We start from the raw sequence: 21480 nt of genomic DNA on the forward strand, positions 1-21480 counted from the left end.
ACAAGCTGCTGTCCGGAGCCAGACTGGTCATCTAGCAGAAACTCAAGAGGAGACATTGCAGGTGCCGGGTGGAGCAAGAGTTAAAGCAACGAGAAGGACATGTAAACTCCGTTTCACTGGGCATCATGGGGAACATGAGGTCTTTGGCTAATAAGATGGATAAATTTTGGGCACTGATTATGCTTAACGGAGACGTGGGTGCACCCTGACTTCAGTGCCCAGCTTTTTCAGTGTTCGGGTTGACGGAGATACCAAGATGAATGGTAAGAAAAAGACTGGAGGGATTGAAGTATTTGTTGAAGAAAGGTGGTGCAGTTCAATCCATGTTACCATGAAGGAACAGCTTCCCTCGCCTGACATTGAACAAACTAATCCATAAGGCTGGAACCATCACTGGTCATAATTTGGAGGCGTTTGAGTCAGTGAGGGATAGGAGCTCACTAAACAGACTTCTTTCCATCATGGATAATCCATCTCACCTGCTCCACTCCATACTTCTGAGGCAGCAGAGCTGCTTTTACCTTAAACTGATTCGACCTTACTACCAAAAAGAATGCAGGAAATCATTCTGTTCTATATCAAACTGCATAATAACTCTGTATACCCTCTGCAGCCCGAGACTTCGAGGACACCAGAACGCATGAGCATCGTGATCGTGTCGAACCTGAGCCACCAGCATCCTGTGAGCCCTGTGCTGGCCAGGCCTTTGCTACGAGCCTCCTGCTCTGCTCTAACATATGGATGGATGGGAGTTAACTTTAAACTAGATTTTACTCCAATACACACATGGACAGCTGGAGACCCAATAGCTGAGTTGACATTCCTGTTATACTCCTTTGATATTCTCAACCTGGGGAACATGCATAGTTGGAGCATTGTAATGTAAATTCTCTGAGGAGGAATCACTGCCTGATAGCAAAATTCACATTACCAGGTCCCAAGCAGACTCACAGATGCAGAATGTATAATCCCTGCTTTAGAATGAACTCCAGACTTTTTACTGATCTAATTTAAGAAGAAATTTACACTAAATGAACAGACTGTGGCTTTTCAAGTGGTTTTAATATATCGTATTAAATTATTGTACTAAACAAATTAGGTACACCAGTTAAATTGCTTGTTAACACAAATGGCAATCACAAGACAGCAACTCAATGCATTCAGACATGCAGACACGATCAAAGCAACCTGCTGAAGTTCAAGCTGAGTTCAATCAGAATAAGGAATAAAATGGTTAAAGTGTTTCTGAAAGTGGTATAGATGATGGTGCCACACAGACTGGTCAAAGTATTTCAGAAACTACTGATCTACTGGGAGTTTTTCTCACATCTGTCTGTACGAATTACAGATAATGATCATAAAAAGAGAACATATTCTGAGTGGCAGTCCTGTGGGTGAAAATGTGTTGTTGATGGTACAGTGGAGAACAGCCACACTGCTGATATGAAAAACACAGCTTCCAAGATTCAGTTATCTGAGTGAATGAGTGAAATTCTATTATTTTCTTTAGTGTTACCCATCAGCAGGTATTGGTCTGTATTTGATTAACCCATACAATCTATAGATACACCTTGCTATCCAGGTTAGCTAATTCAATTCAAATTGTAATTTAAATTAGCTCAGTGATTGTTTTCCTTCTGCTTGTCCTGTTGTTCATTATTGTGCATCCTGTTGATCTCAGTCCTTCAGTGCAGGTTGGTCTTCCTTCCATCTTGTTTCTCCAGTGACAGCCATCATCTGCCTTTTCTTATCTGGGACTGAAAAAAAATCAAAATGAAACTAAAAAGACACAAAAAATTGAAACTTTAAATTATAAGTTTATTCATTTTAAGATTACCTACAAATTTAGCTTGTTGGCTAACACTTTATACCCAACACTGTATAATAATGACAAACTATTAAGGTATTAAGCATTAGTACAGTATCAGTAAGTGCTTAATTCATTGTTTAAAAAACATTACTCCTCAGTATGTAATTTATAAATGTTTAGGTTTAGGCTGTGTAAAATGCTCATGAGACAATGCAGCACATAACAGCAGGGTGCAAGGTGCTAGCAGGCACGGCATAAATCGAATGCCATAACCAAGCAGCCAGCATAGTGTACAGGGACATCTGTGCTGAGTACGGTTTGCAAGTACCAAGGTCAAAATGAGACACGCCCCCTAGAGTGGTTTAAAATGACCGAGCTAATATCCTGTGGGACTTCCAGAGAGAGAGAGAGACAGACAGACAGACAGACAGACAGACAGACAGATAGATAGATAGATAGATAGATAGATAGATAGATAGATAGATAGATAGATAGATAGATAGATAGATAGATAGAATTTCACCATAAACTGACCATGACCAGGGGCTCCCACAAGATTTCAGTCAGAGAAGTGAAAAGAATGATCAGAAAAGTTGTCCAAGGACAAGGAGAGCTACAGAAAGAATTGGAATCAAAGAAAACAATAAGCAATGCACTCAATGCATATGACTCCATACAGAAGACATGTTGAAGCTTTCATCACTCATAAAGGCTTTTGTCCAAAGTATTAAATATATTTCAGTAAATGTGCTCAATGTTTCCCTGTGATATTTCTAAATATTACACATAATTTGATTTGTGGATATCTATGGTTTGATTTTTTTGTATGTGTGGAATGGATTGGTTATTACTGACATCTGGTGAGAATGTCATGTCAAAAGCACCTTTAGAAATATGTTTATTTTGAAAGTTGGTGACGTGCTTATTTAACCCACTGTATCAATGTACATCTAAATTGTTTGTTAATTACTTCTAAACAATACCATGAACAAGTTATAAACGATTCTAATCAAGAATCAACTTTTATATCTGTATTTATAAATTACGTACCAAGGAGCTTTTCAAAGGATAGACTTAGTACTTAATAATCCCTTACTTATGCTTAATAGCGTGTCAATATTATGAAATCTTACCACTTGTTTAAACTTTCCAGTATGTACAATGTTGTGAAAAACGTTTTCACAGGATTGTGTAGAGTCCTGTGGAAAAGACCATGTGATTCAGTAGCTTATTGAACCACCGTTAGCAGCAATACTCTGAAATAATAAGGGTATTCTTAATTTTTCAAAGGACCACATAGCGTCTTACATAACTTTCTTTTCATATGACTGTACGCTCCGGCAAACACTCCAGAAATACTTTTCCCCTCTGAACTCATGTTACGTTATGAATAGTTGCCTCCTTTTTAATATATATGCAGATACACCCTGCATCTCTACATGTATGGAACTTTCATAGTATTTTATAAATAGTCAATTAAGAGTATATATTCAAAGTGTGGTTTAATATATTTTGTCATAATTAAAACAACCATGAGAAAAGGGGAAATTCACACTTACCAACACTGACACTACACACAAATGTCCACAAATAGTGAATACATTATGAACAAAACAGCAGTAGCAGTAAATTCTCCCAAGCAGTGAGGCAACAACAGCAATATAACAGTAATTATCAGTGTTTGTTGGCTCTGTTAAATGGACCAATATGAAAAATAGAAAAGGAAAAAATGGCTTTTCACCAGGTTTTGAAGCCTGGGTTGTGCAACTAAGACAGATTAGTCTGTCACTGCTACACTGCTTCAGGGAAATTTTGCAACCACAGTGCTTGAACCGTTTGAAAAACGTTCACTGGTAACTGGCTGTAATGCTCTTCTTTATGATGAGAGATATAGTTAAGGTATTCTCTAGTAATACTAGTAGTATCAGGATTGTTCCTTATTTTTTGTCTGGTATAAAAACCTTTTCTTGCATTTAACAGATCACTGTGCGATTGTCTCAAGGCTATTTAAATAACTTGGAGTTGAAGAAATGTTGTGTTTGTCAGTAATAAGGAAGTGGCCTAATGTTACACAAGCTATTACAACACTTCACACAATGCTGGTACTGCTTAAAGTACAAATCCTCCTTCAGAGCCAATTCCACTGAGCCGTGAGCTAAGCCTTATAAATATTAATGTTCCCTCAACATGTTGAACCTTCTACTGCAATATCCCATTTTCAGAAAATGTTTGATTTTAATTATTTTAGTTGATGACAAAAACATTCCTTCATGTAAAACATGCAGTTTGGACAAACTCACCAGTTTCCACCTCAAGATCTTGATCCACTCATCTGCCTCCACACCCGTCTTAGCACAAAGGTAAAATGTTCGATCTGGAAACACGAGACTGTGGACACAGAGAGCAGAAGGATGAGTTTTACAACATCCTCTATTCTGACGTTTGTGACTGTGTACATGTGTGCGTGTGTTTGTGCATGTACATGTAAGAAAAAACATCCATCCATCTTCTTCTGTCTGTTGAGGGGTCCCATTCAACTGACTGACTTACTATCTTACGGTAAAAAAGACCTGTAGGGCCAGATTTACTACAATGGATGAACTAGGATGAAGTAAAGGACAAGGCACTTTATATAACTAATTCATTCACACAAGCACTTTTTCTAAGCTGCTTACTAGCTAGCATTCATACACACAAACTGGAAGAGGATTGAACCACCAACCTTCCAGTTGGTAGCTGACCTGCTCTACCACCTGAGCTACAGCCACACCAAATGTAAATACATTCATTCACAGTGCAACCCAACAACAGCAGTGCAAGTCAGTGTAACGTTACAAACAAGCAGGCCTGCTGAAGGTATAAAAATGTGTAGCGATACAGTTGCAGCTTAAAACTTGTAACGTGCTTATTTTAAGTGTGATTGGTGCTGCTATTCTCCTCCTGAAGGGAGTATGTACTCAGCTGGGTCTAGCATCCACAGTTTTCAAGATATGTTCAATTTTGTGTGGTGGTCGATACAAATAACAGTTCGAGCTGATTTAATTTTGGTGAAAAGTAAAAGTAAAGTCAAGTAAAAGTTAAGGTTCAGGGTTGTGCTCTATGAGTCTTGTAGTTTTTTTGTTGTTGTTTGTTTATTTTTTGCTAGAGCTGGAGCAGCACAAGCCACATATTTGGATCTGGATTTTTAAAGTTACAGTGCATCATTATTGCAACCTGTGTAACTATCCAGCTTCAAAAGGTACACTGAAATGATCGCATTCCATTCAGCCAAAGAAGTGTGTCTACTAAACAAATTAATGTAACAAATGTTTCAGGAAAATGGTCAAATTAATGGACCAAAGATGTGTTGTTGGCTTGCCCAATTATTTTTCCACAATGGCCTGTGTGGCAAACAAAAATTTGCAGGGGGAAAACAGAGAGGTCTCACAGCTGCTGAGTACTTTGCAACAAATTTGTAATTTTTTTTCATATCCATCATAAAATTTGGCTTGTAATGTTCAGGTTACTTTATTTGTCCCCATAGGTTGATTTGTTCTGCAGTCATGAGTCATCCATTCTCACATGCACACTGTCAGTACGACCATAACAGACAACAAATGAAGCTTATGCATAACTTCAATCATTTTGATTTCAGGAAGCATTATCTTTCGACCCCATCACAATCCCAAACCGTGAAGCTCTCCTGTGTAATAGCTGGAGTAAAAGTTCCTGCATTGCATTCTGTGAGGCCTGCAGTCTATTCTCCTCTCAGCAATTCTTGTTGCCAGCATTCAGCCTCAGTGCTGTGCAATCTTAAGAGTTGTTAAAAACCTGTCTGGAAGTTCTCATTATATATACCACCTTGGGAGCGCTGTCTCCTCAAACTGGCCTGTTTTCATTGGCCGCTGCAAAATCGCTCTCTCCCTGGGCCACTCTTACTTCCCCAACTTCAAATGCATCAAGTCCAATTTCAGTTACTAGAATTGCTACTGTTGTGATTTTTAGGGAAAAAAAAGTTCTCAAATCCTATGATTTACTATGCAACAGCATCACAAACAGCAGACAACAGGAAACAATAGCGAACAAGCTGTTAATCGTGACAAAGAAGACAAGGAGATCGAGGTTTTAAATACACACAAGATAATGAAGTAAGGGAGAACAAACACAGCTGAAACTAATAATGGTGGATGAGAGAGACGAAGTATAACTAAAAACAAAACACAAGTGTCAAAAACCACCCCAAAAAACATGGGAAGTAACATAAACATGAAAATATCTGACCCAGAGATGGGAACCTAATAAAGAATGGGGACAGAAAAGGGAACTAAGGTTATCTGTAACTAAAAAAAAAAGCTGAGGGGATAAAGAACAAAACAATAAGGAACCAATAAAAGGAGTGAAGGATTAACAGAAACTACAATTCAGTTCAATTCAGTTTTATTTGTGTAGTGCCAAATCACAACAACAGCTGCTTCAAGGAACTTTACATTCTAAGCGATTTGGCAATAGTGGGAAGAAAAAACTCCCTTTTAACAAGTGGAAACAGGTGGCAGAACCAGGCTCGGGGAGGGGCGGGGCCATCTGCTGTAACTGGTTGGGATTGAGGGGACAAAGACAGAAATAAGACATGCAGTGGAAGAGAGCCGGAGATAAATAATAACTAATGTTTAAATGCAGAGTGGTGTACAAACACATAGTGAGTAAGAAAGGTGAGTGAAGAAGAAACACTCAGTGCATCATGGGAATCCCCCAGCAGGTAGACCTGTCCGGTCTTTAAGTCTGACGTTGTTAGCCATGTCTGGGTCCAAACACCGCTTCAGGTCCCAAAGTCAAACAAACACTGCGGCATCACTGAGAGTTAAAAACTGTATAAATTCTTTCATCTGTAATAAAATGATCAGCGTTGCTGCTTTACCAGGTGTAACAAGTAAGTTTAACATCCAGGATCCATGAAAACAGGATTTATTACATTTAACAGAGTTAGAAGTTAGCAGGAAGTTAGCTCGCTAGCTTCCACCTAAGCATGATATAGCATGTTCTGACTGAGAGATTTCTGAAAAATTAAAACATACAGCTCTACTATCACTTCCAACATAAATGAAGTGGGGGGCGACTGTGGCTCAGGGATTGGGAAGCTCATCTGTAACCGGAAGGTTGCCGATTCAATCCCCCTGCTCTCTCTGTCCTGGTCGTTGTGTCCTTGGGCAAGACACTTCACCCTTTACCGTGGATAATCAGCTAATCCTGTGGATACTGGACTTTTTGACCAACAGGAATCAGAAAGTTTGGGTCAACAACTCTCTTTGCTGTCTCTGTTCCACCTCCACTGGCTCCCCCCAGGGCTGTGTGCTCTCCCCCCTGCTCTTCATCCTCTACACTGATGACTGCAGATCCACACAGCCTAACTGTCACCTGGTTAAATATGCTGACGACACAGTTCTCCTGTCACTGCTGTCAGGCCCCTCACAACACCACGGGCCCGCTCTGCAGGAGTTTGTAGAGTGGTGTGACAGCTCCAAACTTGAACTGAACATGAGCAAAACCAAAGACATGGTGGTGACCTTCTCTAGTAAGCAGAGGGATCTGGCTGCTTCAGTTACCACCACCATCCACGGGAAGCCAGTGGAGGGAGTTGAGGAGTACAAATACCTGGGAACCATCTTTGACAACCTCCTGAGATTCTCTGCCAACACAGAGGAGATTCTCAGGAGGTGCCACCGACGGCTACACCTCCTTAGGAAACTCAACTCCTTTGGAGTCAGCACACCCATCATGATGACTTTTTAATATGCCTTCCTGGAAAGCATCATGACCTTCTCCCCACTCTGCTTTTTAACTCCAGCCGATAAGACCATTTCCCACACCAGAAACATAAACTACAGTCTTGTTATACTGCCGACACTTTACTCACTTTTACTCACTTACAGTTATTTATTCATCTTTCAGTCACTTTAATTTTAAAACTGTGTAGTTTTGAAACTGTGTATATAATGTATATTCTGTGTGTTTATTATCTCACTCTTACTGCCTGTTTATGCCCTGTCCTTATCTTTAAAATCATGCTGCTCTGTTGTATGTTAATTGCCCCTTGGGGATAAATAAAGTCTTTCTGATTCTGATTCTGATTCTGATTCTGAGATAATCCATCCACAATACAAGGTTAGTCATTAATACATTGCTGCATGGGCTGGGCTGTAGTTACATCGTATTGTTTTAAAAACTGAGCTTTAAAATCAATAGCAGTAATAAAAACTGAGAGAAGCCGACAGTGATCACTGACTGTTTTTAGGGGCTTGTTCGCATTAATTAGAACAAGATACAAAGCATTAAAACATGTTTAAAAAAAACAAAAAACAACAGCCTTATTAAACGCAGAGTAGTTTGGACCCCGAAGCAGGGTTCACCACGTCATCACTTAACCTCCTAGGACCTGGCATCCACATATGTGGACATCACATTTCGGGTTTTCTAGACCAAAATACAAAATTTTGCTCTACAAGGGCCTGATATCCATATATGAGGACATTGTACTGCCACTCTTCTATCGAAATTTAAAGCAAATGTCATCATATGTGGATCTCATTTTTCTCAGAAACAAAAATCAGGTAAAAAAAACAATTTTACATTCATCTGGTCCCAATCAGCCCAAATGGCAAAGAGAAATTAAAAATGCATGCCATGAAAGAGTTCTGGTCTTAGGAGGTTAAAGACTGGATTTCAGCATAAATAAGGGAGGATTCAGGGTCAGAGTAAACAACTCCATTCACACGGTCATGACATGCATATTGCTCATTATGTGGAGAAACTGTGCAAGGCAGGGCTGAAGATGGATGTTGACTCAAACGTATTAGTTTGCATGTAGACAGCTATGCAGACATAAAAAGATAACAAAACACCGAGAAAAGTCCAGGACAGACTTGACACAAAAGGGTAGACACACATAATAAATACAAGAAATCAAAAGCTAGAAATATAAATAATGAAAAATCAGAGGCACTAGGAAAACAGAGCTCCAGATTAACTAATACAGAACACAAGTTAACCTATCTTAATGATTTTAATCAAACCCAGGACTATGACACCATCCGCTGCAGGATTTTTTGTTGTTTTTAGATCTACTGTCTCCCACTTGTCCAGTTTCTTGTTTTATTGCACACCATGCCAACATATGTTAAAATGTAGGCCAATAGAGTCTTTGGATATTGTTTATGCAAAAATATTATTTTTTACTGTCAAACTATGTTGTATTTGGCATTTTTCACAGATTCAACTGAAAAAACAGAAACACATAAGGTGTTGCTGTGACAAGCTGTCACTACCAAATTCCTTGAAGGTCTTTGAGATTTAAAACTGGTTCTTTGTTGTCTTTTATGGACACTGGTTCACCCATTGACTTAGTTGAATTAGTTGCCTTTTGCTTGAGTGATTGATAGGTCCATGATAAGTGGTCAAACAAAAGAAGAAAAACACATTCACCTAAGAATGATCAGCTAGACTGGACTGAAAATGACTGAAATGGCAGCCAATGACAAACAAAAACATTGAAAGACCTCCAGAAAGCCTGGAGAACTACTCCTCAAAACCATTCAAAGAAATTAGGAGCAAATCTGACTGCTTGGTAATAAAATATAAAGAAAATCATAGAAAACTGAAGCTATAATATTTGGCCCCAAACATCTCAGAAACACACTCTGCATCCAAACACGGATTTCAAAACTTTGGCGTCGTATACTTCTGTGAGAAGTCATTTTTAACTAGGATCCTCTTTATAACCTTATGTTTGTCTGTTCATAATACCTATTTATAAACTGAGTGTTCTCAACTGTAGATGGACAGATTTAGGACTCTTTCATGCTAAATATTCTTTAGAAGTTATTTTGACATTTTGCTAAAACACATTAGACCCCCCCCCCCCTTTTTTTTTTTTTTTTTTTAATAACCATGCAATAGTTTTCACTGTCACAGGTACAATTTGTGCTTTCCATTTTGGCTCAGTATCTCTTAAATCAACTTTTTAACTTGTGGTGGCTCCGAGTGTTACTGAGCCTAGCCAGCAATTTCTATGTGTACTTTGCCTTGTACCTTCCATACAGAGATTTCTCCATATTTCCTAATGTTATATTTTTATTTTGGGTTCCAGATTTTAACCAAAGTTCAAAGCTTGTAAATCCTCCAAAATGATTATTAATTATGATTATTAATAACAATATCTGAATATGAGTGTGGGTTCTGACAAAAATTCAAGTTAATAATTTGGTAAAATTGTACCAAATCAGGCTGAGAGGTAAGGCAGTGAGAGTTCATGTGTTGGCCACATCTACAAAACGCTGTTGTGTTTCAGTTAACTTTCCAATATCCACCTTAAAGTAAATGATCACTTTCTCTTTATTCTAGTTAGGCACGTTCCTCAAATCTGTTGTTGGGTCACTTACCAAAAACAGTTGACTTTATCCTGAGAGTAGTCAAACTGGACTGCAGAGCAGGACCTCAGATCTAAGGTTCGAATGGGCTCCTCACACTGCAACAGAAAAATGATACTACATACTTACTGTGCACATAAACAGGTACATTAAAAAAAAACCTTCCCTGACATAAATGTAGCAAAGCCTTATTTTTGTAGGACAATTTTTAACTGCAGCTGCTATTTATTTTTAGCTCTTCCAGTAAAAGTCTAGCTATGTCCTCTGGCACTCATTCCAGCTCCGGATTTTCTGTACATCGAAACAGCTTTCTATGTTACATTACATCAGTAATACAGGTTACTGTGTTTGTTTACATTTTGTTACTGCTTTTTATGTTTTAATGTGTAAGTTCAATAAAGAAGATGTGTATACGCTCATCTGCCTGCATTGCTAGGTGTCGGGCAGCTTGTGTATTCTTTATATCACTAATATTTTTTAGTGGTGTGCAGCTCAGTACTGAAATATCAATTCCTCCAGTACAAGATATTTGTGTTCTAGAATAGTCTCATATTAAAATATCAATATTTTAGTTACTTGGGGAAAATTGGACTTTATCATTACCAGGAACATGGTAGAAAGTACAGTAACTATATTATTGGAATAGTATAAACACACCTTGTCAAACACAATAAAAATAAATCATAACATAGAATATGATGAGTTTATGATAGGGCAAACTGAAGAGGAGAACAGGTTCTTCACTTCCATTCAGTTGTCTTAGATTTTAGCCAGGTAAGGTTCTAGAGTAGAGCATTTAAAGTGGATTACATAGGCTAGGTATTATTCAAATATACAGCGCACTTGTAGTAAAGCAGCCAAAAATAAAAATGTAACTCAAAATATTTCATACATAAGACAGATAGATAATAACACGTATCTATAAATGTTTTCTCAGCTTTATTATTATTTACAGTCAGTCACATTTGTTTTTGATTATAAATTGAATATTTTAAAATGTAGGTATTTCATGTGTTTCATGTGTGCGTTGCATGTCGTATTGTCTAGCTCGCGTTGTCACAGTCTGCGTCTCACTTATGTTTCCTGATTTATTTTGTCAAACCCATGTTCCGTGTTCGGTGTGTTTAGTTTTGCTTCCCCTGCGGCGTCATGTTCATTTGTGTCAGCTGTGTTCCCCGTGTGTTTCTACTTATTTCGTTACCCATATATGTATGTAAGTCTCCTTCTGTTCATGTCATCATCTGTTAACCTTCCCTTATCTCAAGTGTTCATGTATTTCCTAGTGTTCCTGGTTTTCATGTATTTAGTTTTACCAGGTTTTTGTGATTAGTTTAGTTTTCGGCCACACTTCTTGTTATCTATTTCCGTTTCCACATTTCGTTTGTCTGCATTTGGGTCCACTGATCTCCACTCCACACGGTCTGCCATCGCAGATCGTGACAAACTGTGCATGTAGCCGTCTCCAATTCATGGTAGTCTCTGTCTCCCGCTGATAATGACTTCAGCTGGGCATGAGTGAGAAGCCAGTAGTTTTTCACTGGTGGTTTGTGAGAAACAAATTGTGGATAAACCTTTGGTCTTTCACTATTAACTGAAGGGAGACGAGTGTGCGAAGTAAGTTGGCGCTGGCTCTGCTTTCACTACACAGCAGGCATTAGCAAGTAAAAGAGTTTCTGTGATTTATCATTCTAACAGACAAATTTCCTCTTGCTAACCATCTTGGCCAACATTTGTAATGTAGAAAAGGTGGAGTGTGGAAAAATTGTTGTCTTTATTTCATAAGGATGGCAACTCTGACCAGTCAACAAAAAAAGTATTAAAAAAAACAGACAAGCTGACCAGGTGCAGGCTCAGACACCACTTTCTGTTAAACATCTATGAGAAATCACTTGGTTGACTCAATAACCAGCCGTTTTACCAACACTCCACCTTCATATTTTGAATTCCCCCTATGAATATGTCTGTGAAAGTTCTCAGTCACTCAGGTCATTGTAGTCTGAGGAGCTCGGAAAGAAACTGCTCAAGCCTTTTTTTCCAGATGATTTTTATGTTATTAACATATTTTAATATATTTCTTATCAATATATAGGTTCATGCTTCTGAATAATTAACTTCTTTTTTTCCAGGGATATGGGGTCCTCCTGTAGGCCCACCACCCACAGGTGGCATCGTAGGGGTTGGGTGCAATGTGTGGTGGGAACTGGGACATGAAACATGACCTCTCTGAAAGAGGTGACGTTTAGTTAAGAGAAGGGGCCTGAGGTAGTGCGTGAGGTTGAGAGGTACCGGCGAGATATAGTCATGCACAACTCAGTGCACAGCTTGGACTCTGGAACCAGTCTTCTGGGGAGGGATTGGACTCTGTTCCACTCTGGAGTTGCCCTTGGTGAAAGGCAGTGGGCTGGGGTGGATATCTTGGTGTCCCCTGTGGCTTGCTGCTCTTACATTGGAGTTTTTCTGGTTGACAAGAGGGTTTGTTCCATGCGCGTTTCGGTTGGGGAACGGGTCGTGACTGTCGTCTGTGAGTACCCGGCCTTCTTAGAGGTATTGGGTGAGGTGCTTGAGGATACGCCACCGGAGACTCTATCATCCTTTAAACTGGAGGCTGTGTGTGCTTAATGTTGTCAAGCTTGTTATTCACAGGCTGCTCCTAAATACGTTTATAATGAATGGCTTGTTTTTGTGGCAAATGTAGGTGAAACGCTCGCGTTTCCATGGTAAGAATAGAGCCATGCCTTAAACCAAGCATCAAAGCAAAGAATTTGTGTCAAGAATCTTTTATAATCAAATATTTTAAATGCTCAGTAAGTTGTTGCAACACTAGCCCATAGTGTGTGTGCCCACATTAAATGGAGACAGGCCGACAATGTACACACTCTAGGCTACCCTACGAGGGCCCCACACTGGTGGGGCCACACATGCCCCATTCTTCACACCACTAAGGCCCAAAAGGCCCAAGCTCCACAGATCAGGGTGGTGCACAGGATGAGTGGGGAGTAGGGTCATGACATGAGAGTCATGCGTCGTCAAAGACTTGGATGTTATGTTAGTAACCTGCTCATTCACACTCAAGTTCTTCAAAATGATTCCCGATTGTGCCTACTCTTAGGTGCATGACTGGCCTACTCTTCACAGATGAGCCCGAGTTTCAAGAGGCTTGCCTGGCCTGAGGGCTGATATCAGAGCGGGCAGGAGTGAAACTAGAAAGAGGACACATGTTTTCATGTCAGGATTTTTTGCTGGAGGGTGATCTTCCTTGAATGGACCTTCAAAGGTTGTAATTTCACAGAGTCACTGTATAGCGGAAAGAAGCTGAAGAGTTTTGACAAATGGAAATGAGAGACCAGATTGTCGAGCAGTCAGTATGGCTGCAAAACCAAGCCGAGGTCTGCTGTTGGTCTGCCCCTGGCTTCTGAGTATAATGAGACAGTAGCGATGGATCTAAATAAAAAGGAACGAAGATGTGACTGGCACACTGCGCTAGACTGGGCACTTATGGCTAAAAACAGTATGCTTAATGTACATGGTTATAGTCCACATCAACTTGTGTTTGGCCAAAACCCCAACCTCCCTTCTGTGTTGATGGAAAAACCACCTGCCTTAGAGGGCACAACTGTAAGTGCAGGAGTAGCTGAACATTTATCAGCATTACATGCTTCCAGGAAAGCATTTACTGAGGGAGAGTGTTCAGAAAGGATCAGGAGGGCACTACGCAAGCAACTTAGGCCAACAGATGACAAATATAAGGCAGGAGATAAAGTATACTACAAACAAGTTGACTGTACAGAGTGGAAGGGTCCAGGTGTAAGTATTGGGCAGGATGGAGCTGTTGTATTGGTAAGACATGGTGGGACTCTTGTAAGAGTACAGCAGTCAAGGTTGAGTAAAGTGGATACACAGAGTGGAGATAAACAAATACAGCAGAGTACTACTGATGCTGACACTGACAACAAAGACACAGTTGAAAATGATGAGACAGAAGCACCCGATGGTGAACAGAGTACGGAAGAAGACATCACTAGTGACAGAGAAACTAACACTACAGTAACATGTCTATGACACAGCCTTCTACATACACTGATCCTGTCTCCTCTGCAGATGTAAAGTTAAGAGCAGGACAGCTGATCGCTTCACTTCACTTGATCACTTACTAGCACAGACGACAGCGTTCAACATACAGCCAGAGTATGAGGCAGAGCAGGGAAAGCCAAAGGGCAATACAAAAACGGGTATAATGTGCAATATCTTGAGCTTGATGGTAGTTAAGGTGAAAAGAAAGCTGTAGACATGTCACTTGTTGATGGTCTTTGCACTGAACCTGAAACCAGAGGTGCAGATGTACTCATAACAAAAGACATCTCCTTTGATGCTGCCAAACAGGAGATTTAGAACTGGCAAAGTAATGGTGTATTTGATGAAGTGAAAGACCTGGATCAAAAATGTGTGTCTACTAGATGGGTCTGTACACTCAAAGAAACTACTAATGGTGTTGTCCCGAAGGCCCGACTTGTGGCATGCGGGTTTGAAGAAGTTAATACTCAGGAACTACAAAAAGACTGTCCAACGTGTGCATCTGAGTCCCTCAGACTGGTGCTAGCTGTGATATGTCAAAACAAGTGGAAAGTGAATTCAATGGACATTAAATCTGCCTTTTTGCAGGGAATGGAGCTGTCAAGAGACATTTATCTTTGCCCCCATCTAAGGCTGACAAGGACAATGTTCTATGGAAATTTAAAAGGTGTGTTTATGGACTTGCAGATGATTCACTTCATTGGTACAGTAAGATCAAAGACATTATGCTCAGCACTGGTGGTAAAATATCACAGGTTGATCCCGAGGTGTTTTATTGGCAAAATGAACAATCTGAGATTACAGGAGTGCTTGCATGTCATGTTGATAAAATAGGACAGATTTTGTGGGTTACCAAACAAACAAGGCCAGATGTGATGTTTGACACATGCAGCCTGGCATCTAATATTAAAGATGTAACTGTGCAGTCCATTCAAGTGAACAAAGTTATCTGTAAACCTAAGGCAGAGAAAGTGACTCTTAAGTTTCAGCACTTGGGTAACAGTGAGGATCTGGCATTGGTTGTTTTCAGTGATGCTTCGTTTGGTAACCTTCCTGATGGCCGTACTCAAGGAGGGGCATTAATCGTCCTTATGGGTAAAGGGGGAAAGTTTTGTCCTCTCTTTTGGCAGGCTAAGAAAATCAGGTGTGTGGTCAGAAGTACACTGGCAGGAGAAACTCTTGCCATGTCAGATGGACAGTGCTGTCTTCCTGGCAGCACGTTTTTCTGAGCTTACAACTGGTAACACTGGTCTGAATGCTGTTCTGTTGATCTGTGTGACTGACAATCATTCCTTGTTTGATGCACTCAAGTCCACTAAGCAGTTTACAGAGAAGAGACTGAGGCTAGAAATGAGCAGCACTAAAGAGCTCATACAAGCCAACAAAATCAGACAAACCCGTCTGATTTTGTTGGTTTGTTGGTCAGATTCCAAATCTCAACTTGCTGATTGTCTGACAAAAAAGGAAGTTTCACCTTTAATCCTTCTACAAGCACTAGACTCTGGATACTGTCATCCTTTGTTTATTAAGGTTTTTTTGCATTAAAATGCACTGTTATTTATTTTGTGTAGTTATAGTATGCTTTAGTTAAAGTGAAGCACATCTGAATTTCTTGAATGTTCATCAATGTTGACAAGTTGTTGTTTTTTGTATATATATATCTATATATATATATACACAAATGTTTTAAACCTGTATGTTTACATCTTTATTTTAAAAGAAAGAGAGAGATTGTTAACTTGTTATTTTCTGTTATATCGCAAGAGTGCGGTAGCGTGCGGTGAATTGTGGTTTGTGTGCGTGTGCGGGAAAACGTGGTGTGGAAATGAAAAGCTTGTGTTGAGGCTACAACGTCGTGTCTTTTGAGTTTACACCAGAACCAGTTTGGAATCAGTGAGAAGATGCACCAATAAGATGTACATCTTTGGACTATGAGAGGAAACATAAGCTTTCTGAAAGATGGCAGTGCTAGCCACTGCACCACTGAGCTGAGCAGACTTACCATTTTGTCTTTGAAGTATTTAAGTTCATATCTGTTGAGCGTGAACCACCTTTGCTTCCAGTTCTGCAGAAAAGATTGACAGTATATATACTTCAATGTTACTTCATCTCAAACTCTGAAGCCATGTTTCTGAATTATTCTTGTTTCACACAGTTACATAAGATTTCTGTCTGCAACGAAACACAAACAGATTTCCTAAGTATTTGTGATGAGAATCAGTTAAGTAACTGTTCTTGCATGTCAACTGCTGTTACCTTCACAATTGCCCCTTGCTTCACCAGGAAGCCTTCCTTTGTCCCCAGCTGAAAAAATAGAAAGTACATTTTAAATTGTAAACATTTCAAGAATAACTGTGGTTTATTCCAGTTTAAGCTGCATACTGTGAATAAGTCTTGGCTATATAATCTTTAAGTTAAAATAACTTGTATGAATACCCATTACGAATAATGCAAGATATTTAGATTTTATTTAAAGTAATGTGACTTACAATACAGAGTAATAGGTCACCTAGAAAATGAAAAAGGTTTATCACACCAAAAGTTGCTGTGGTCAGATGATCATTGTCCGTACATAAAGACTGAGGGAGAAATCTGAACTTATTGCAGTTGTTGCTAGTTGAATCCAAACGTGCTTATCACAACTGCAAAGCCTGATCATTTGAGCACAAAAAAGTCTCCATAATAAAAAAAGACTTTACGAATTGTTTAGGCATCATCAGAGCACACTACTTAATATTTAAACATGTGAGAGCTGCGAGCTTGTATTTATGACGAAAAAGAGCCCTTCCCACGAAATTCGTCAGACGTTGCTCACATGAGACTACATGGGTGTTTGCAATGGTTGTCGTACCGAAGGTGCATTTGCTACCAGATCATTTTCTGTGCGTCCTGTCTGTATGGCAGTGTGAACTCGCACAGATTCATAAATAGATGGCTCCTCCACACGCCATGGATACGGACACTTCAAAACAATGAGGGTTCCTGGTTAAGAGACAAAGGTTGGTTATATGCCCGGCAAGCTGACTTTAAAACACGGAAGAAATAAAGATGGACATACATTTCTGTTTGTCAGTATACTTCTTGGGTGTGTTTTAATGCAGTCTTTATGTGTGCATCATAGCTAGCATTACGTTTTTTGATGAAGATCATGGTCTGCATACCTGTGTCGCTGCCCAGCAGAGGTTGGTTAGCAAAGTGGTTGACAAAGTCTTGAAGGGTTGGAAACTCATTAAAACCAAACACATAGCCATTGCTATTTCGTGTCACCTGAAAATGCTTCACTGAATCCTTTGCCCTATGTCGAATGACAAACAGCATAAATGTTTCACTTTAAAGTCATTCACAAGTAGAAGTACACTAACCACAGACCTGCAGATATTTAGCTTCAAAATATAGCAAGTACGTGTTTCCTTTCTTCATCATTGTTAAGATTCACATACTTGCTTTTCACAAAGTGTTTCTAGGTGGTTCACTATCACCTCTCACACACATGTGTGTGTATTTATATCCTTGTGGGGACATCTCATTGACATAATGCTTTCCCTAGCCGCTTACCCTAACCCTAACCATCAAAAATGAATGCCTAACCCTGACCCTTACCCTAAATCTAACCATAACCTAATTGTAACCCTGACACTAAAACCACATTTTGAGTCTCAGAAATGCCTTCAAACTCGTGGGGACGCGGGATTTTGGTCCCCATGAGGGCTGTTTGTCCCCACAAGTACAGTAAACTACCAATTTTTGGTCCCCATGAAGATGTTAATACCCGTCCACACACACACACACACACACGCTTTGTGTGGCTAATACTAGAATACTTGGTGAAAACTACAATGAAAAACGTAAACCTTTAACCTCGACATTAAGGGGATCTGGTGACTCTGTTATTACTAAACACACAAGTGAGAAACCAAACTGTGCAAGACAAGACATGGGGAGCAAGGCAAATTTAACTAAAAGTAAAAAATAAAGCTATAATCAGGTAAGATAACTCTGCATCTGTTGTGACATCATTGTTTTGTCACTGATTGTCTGTTACGGTTCCAAACCCATGGTGCACTTCCCTCGTTCACTCACCTAACGGACAGGGCGAAGCAGTCTGATCCCTCATTACTGTTTCTCAGGAGGTAACTTCCATCTGTCCCATTGGACAAGAGAAGGGCCTCTGCAGCATGGCGAGACAGGTCATAGTGGTACCACCTTCAAGGCAATAGTAATATGATTTTTTTATTTTTAAAATACGAAATAAAACCATTGTTAGATAAATAATATGAAAGGTCTAATTTTTATCTACATTTTGACACGCGGCCCATCTTTTAGCTACAGTTCATTCTGTGTCAAACCAATTTCTAATATTTCAACAGAAACAACAATAGTCTTTATACAACAGCATGGACAAATCACAGTAATCATCTGAGCTTGTGCTCAATTTACAGACTTGGAAAAACTTATTTGGGACCTAAAGCTGCTTGCTCAGTGTGACATGCTGAAACTTTTACATACAACACTGTACAGCAATGTTATTTCTCCGTTTCACAACCATAAGTGACATTGGTGAGTGTTAAAATGTGACGATTTTGGACAATGACTTTAACAGAGAGTGAAGCTGGAATTAATCCTGGTCTAAAAAAATGCAGATTTAAATAATCTGCCGTGGGCTTCATCTAATGTTTTTCCTGAAGATCAGGTCTGAATTAAAATGCTGACTTTTATAAGGAAACTGTACTGCTGGGACTTCTGTCTCATATGCAGAACCTGTATGCTTTTTACACTGTTGTGCAAAATTACGTGAAAGAACAGGCTTATGTTATGATTCAAGGTCATCTCTGCAGTACTGTGAACCTCAGACTGTATGAAAATATAAAGGGAACTGGTAAAAGGATGTGAAAGTTCTTAATTTGCATTAAAAGTTGCTGGGACTGTTTAAAAATATCACTGAAGGCAACAGCTCAAGAAAAGCCGCTAGATTCAAAAGGTTCTGATCATATTTTAAAACCAGCTGCAGAATTATCAGTTTAAATTCCACACTGAACATTAAGTTTTTCTATTTCTTGTTTGCAGAGTGGCAGTCCTGAGTTTAAATGCACCATCTGGCCGGAGCCTTTCTGTGTGGAGTTTGCATGTTCTCTCTGGGTACTCTGGCTTCCTCCCACAGTCTAAAGATGTGTGATAGTGTGGTTAAATGTTAAAGGGCGTTTAAGTGGTTGTCTGTTTCTCTATGGCAGCCCTCTGTCTCCCTGACAAGGATAAGTGGAAGAGAATGGATGGATGGATGTTTGCAGCGTTATTGAGGTATCATATAAGACTGTTCCAGAAGCTCCATGCTGACTTTATTCAGTGCATTTATAGTAAGACCTCATTTGTCAGAGCAGTCTGTGGATACATCCTGAGGATTGTGGATTTGGAATTTGTTGCGTTTACAGAAAGCTTCTCTAACAATTCGTGAAATATATAAGCACACTAAAAGTTCAGTCATCATGTGTGCAGCATCCTGTGGTTTAACATTATATTTGTCCTTCCTCAAAAAAACAAAGTATCAACAACGTTAGAACATACCATCGGTATGATAGAGTCATTAAGTTATTAGGCCAGTATGACCGTAACCGTTAAATACCAGCTGCGTGTTTTCGGAGTTGAGTCTCGGGCGCAGGTTTGTTCTGTGCGGCTTTAAATCGAAGCGATTTTGTCGGCACCCGACTTCCGTAAATCAAACAAACAAACAAACAAACAAACAAACTGCTTTAGGGAGCGGAACGGGCAGTCCTGGACATCTCTGAAACGCGCCATGGCGCTTCTTTTGGAATCGGAAATATTGTCCTGAGTGGGTCTGATATGTGCAGGAGGGACCAGAACACAACAGAAAACTCCACAAAACATTACACGGAGAGAATTTATAGCCGAGCGAAGTGTTAACAGACTGCACAGTGAGTCGGTACTGGAACTGGTTTTCGGCATGTTACAACTGACAATATTCCCCTCGTGCAAAGTAAATTAGAAGTGTACACATAACTTACGTAACAACCTGTTAACACGGAACTCAGCTGTTTACTTTTTGCTTTTAGAAAACGTTATATGATCATCATTTATGTTAGTAAGTTACAATTCTTGTAGATTTCAATTTCACACGGTTTCACAAAACACTGATTTAAGAAGCACATCCTGTCGTTCCTAACAAAATACACAGCACAAGACAGAGACGATGAAACATGTCACAATATATGGTCTAAAGATAAACGAGTTAGCTCTTTGTAAAAGGACTTTACCGTGTAACAACAGTGGTATAAAGCTATACCACTGCTTTTTATCCTGCTCATAAAATTGGTGCGCGCTGGTGAAGAATCGCGTAAAGTATCGCTTTTAGCAGTTTAATGTTTTCCAACAGGTGAAAGGTGTTTATAATTCCCAACCTGGCCTTACCCAAGACTCGCTAACTCGTCACTCAAGTCCTCGAAAGATGCATCACTGAAAGAACTCATCTCTCCAGCAGATTTCAGTTAACCTTAGTCCGGTGTTGGTCTAACTAGTGGAGCGGCCAAATAGAGAAGTAAAAACTGCTCAGATCAGTCACGCCTACAGGAAATACACACGCTCACCAACCACTGAATTAGGCACACGAGATACTCCTCAGGGATATTGGTCTATATCGACACCGTGCAGCTGCCGCAGATTTGTCACCTGCACATCCAAGATGGAATCTCCTGTTCCACCCACATCCCAAAAGTGCGTTAATGGTTTGAGGTCTGGCGATTGTGGAACCCCCATTTGCGTTTAGTGAACTCACTGCCTTCTTCAAGAAATCAGTTTGAGATAGTCTGAAGTTTGTGAAATTGTCCAGCAATCAGAAGATGATAAAGGGATGGACATAGCAGACTGTGGTGTTCAGTGGCGGTCCTAGCCTGTTTGGCGCCCTGGGCGAACACTCCCTCTGGCAACAACATTATGAATGAAATGTGCTCTATTTGGAAGCAACAGGTGTTGTGCCAAAAAGTGATTGTCTGCCAGAAAGTGATTGCCGTCCGCGGGAGCGCGCGCAGCTGCTTAAAGCTGCAGCGCCCGGATTACTTGCGTTGCCAGCTGTGCAACTGATATAACGTGGGGGGGGGAACCCAAACACATTTATGCCTTTGTTATTAGGCAAAGGTATGCATTTATGTAACTTTAACGTTTCTTGTAACCGAATTATGACGCTTATCAGAA

The 21480-nt window shown here is 39.9% G+C and overlaps 1 protein-coding gene across 2 annotated transcripts; it reads right to left on the bottom strand.

Annotated features, from left to right (window-relative positions):
* Window positions 1–1043: 1043 nt before the first annotated feature.
* On the bottom strand, window positions 1044–20917 carry dapp1 (dual adaptor of phosphotyrosine and 3-phosphoinositides). Of its 2 annotated transcripts, XM_084915434.1 has the most exons (10): window positions 20701–20917; window positions 18361–18483; window positions 17442–17575; window positions 17132–17262; window positions 16537–16584; window positions 16283–16345; window positions 10222–10307; window positions 4111–4198; window positions 2944–3009; window positions 1044–1757 (listed from the first exon to the last, which is right to left on the bottom strand). In XM_084915434.1, the coding sequence occupies exons 1-10, from the start codon at window positions 20757–20759 to the stop codon at window positions 1734–1736; spliced, it is 822 nt and encodes a 273-aa protein (XP_084771560.1). In that variant the 5' UTR covers window positions 20760–20917; the 3' UTR covers window positions 1044–1733. The 2 variants fall into 2 exon arrangements, with proteins under 2 accessions (XP_084771560.1, XP_084771561.1); XM_084915435.1 differs by lacking the exon at window positions 2944–3009 and having other exon boundaries at window positions 20701–20909.
* Between the last annotated feature and the right edge of the window lie 563 nt (window positions 20918–21480).

Source organism: Perissodus microlepis, chromosome 19 (assembly GCF_051167445.1).
Source record: "Perissodus microlepis isolate ML-2025 ecotype Zambia chromosome 19, ASM5116744v1, whole genome shotgun sequence".
Lineage (NCBI taxonomy): Eukaryota > Metazoa > Chordata > Actinopteri > Cichliformes > Cichlidae > Perissodus > Perissodus microlepis.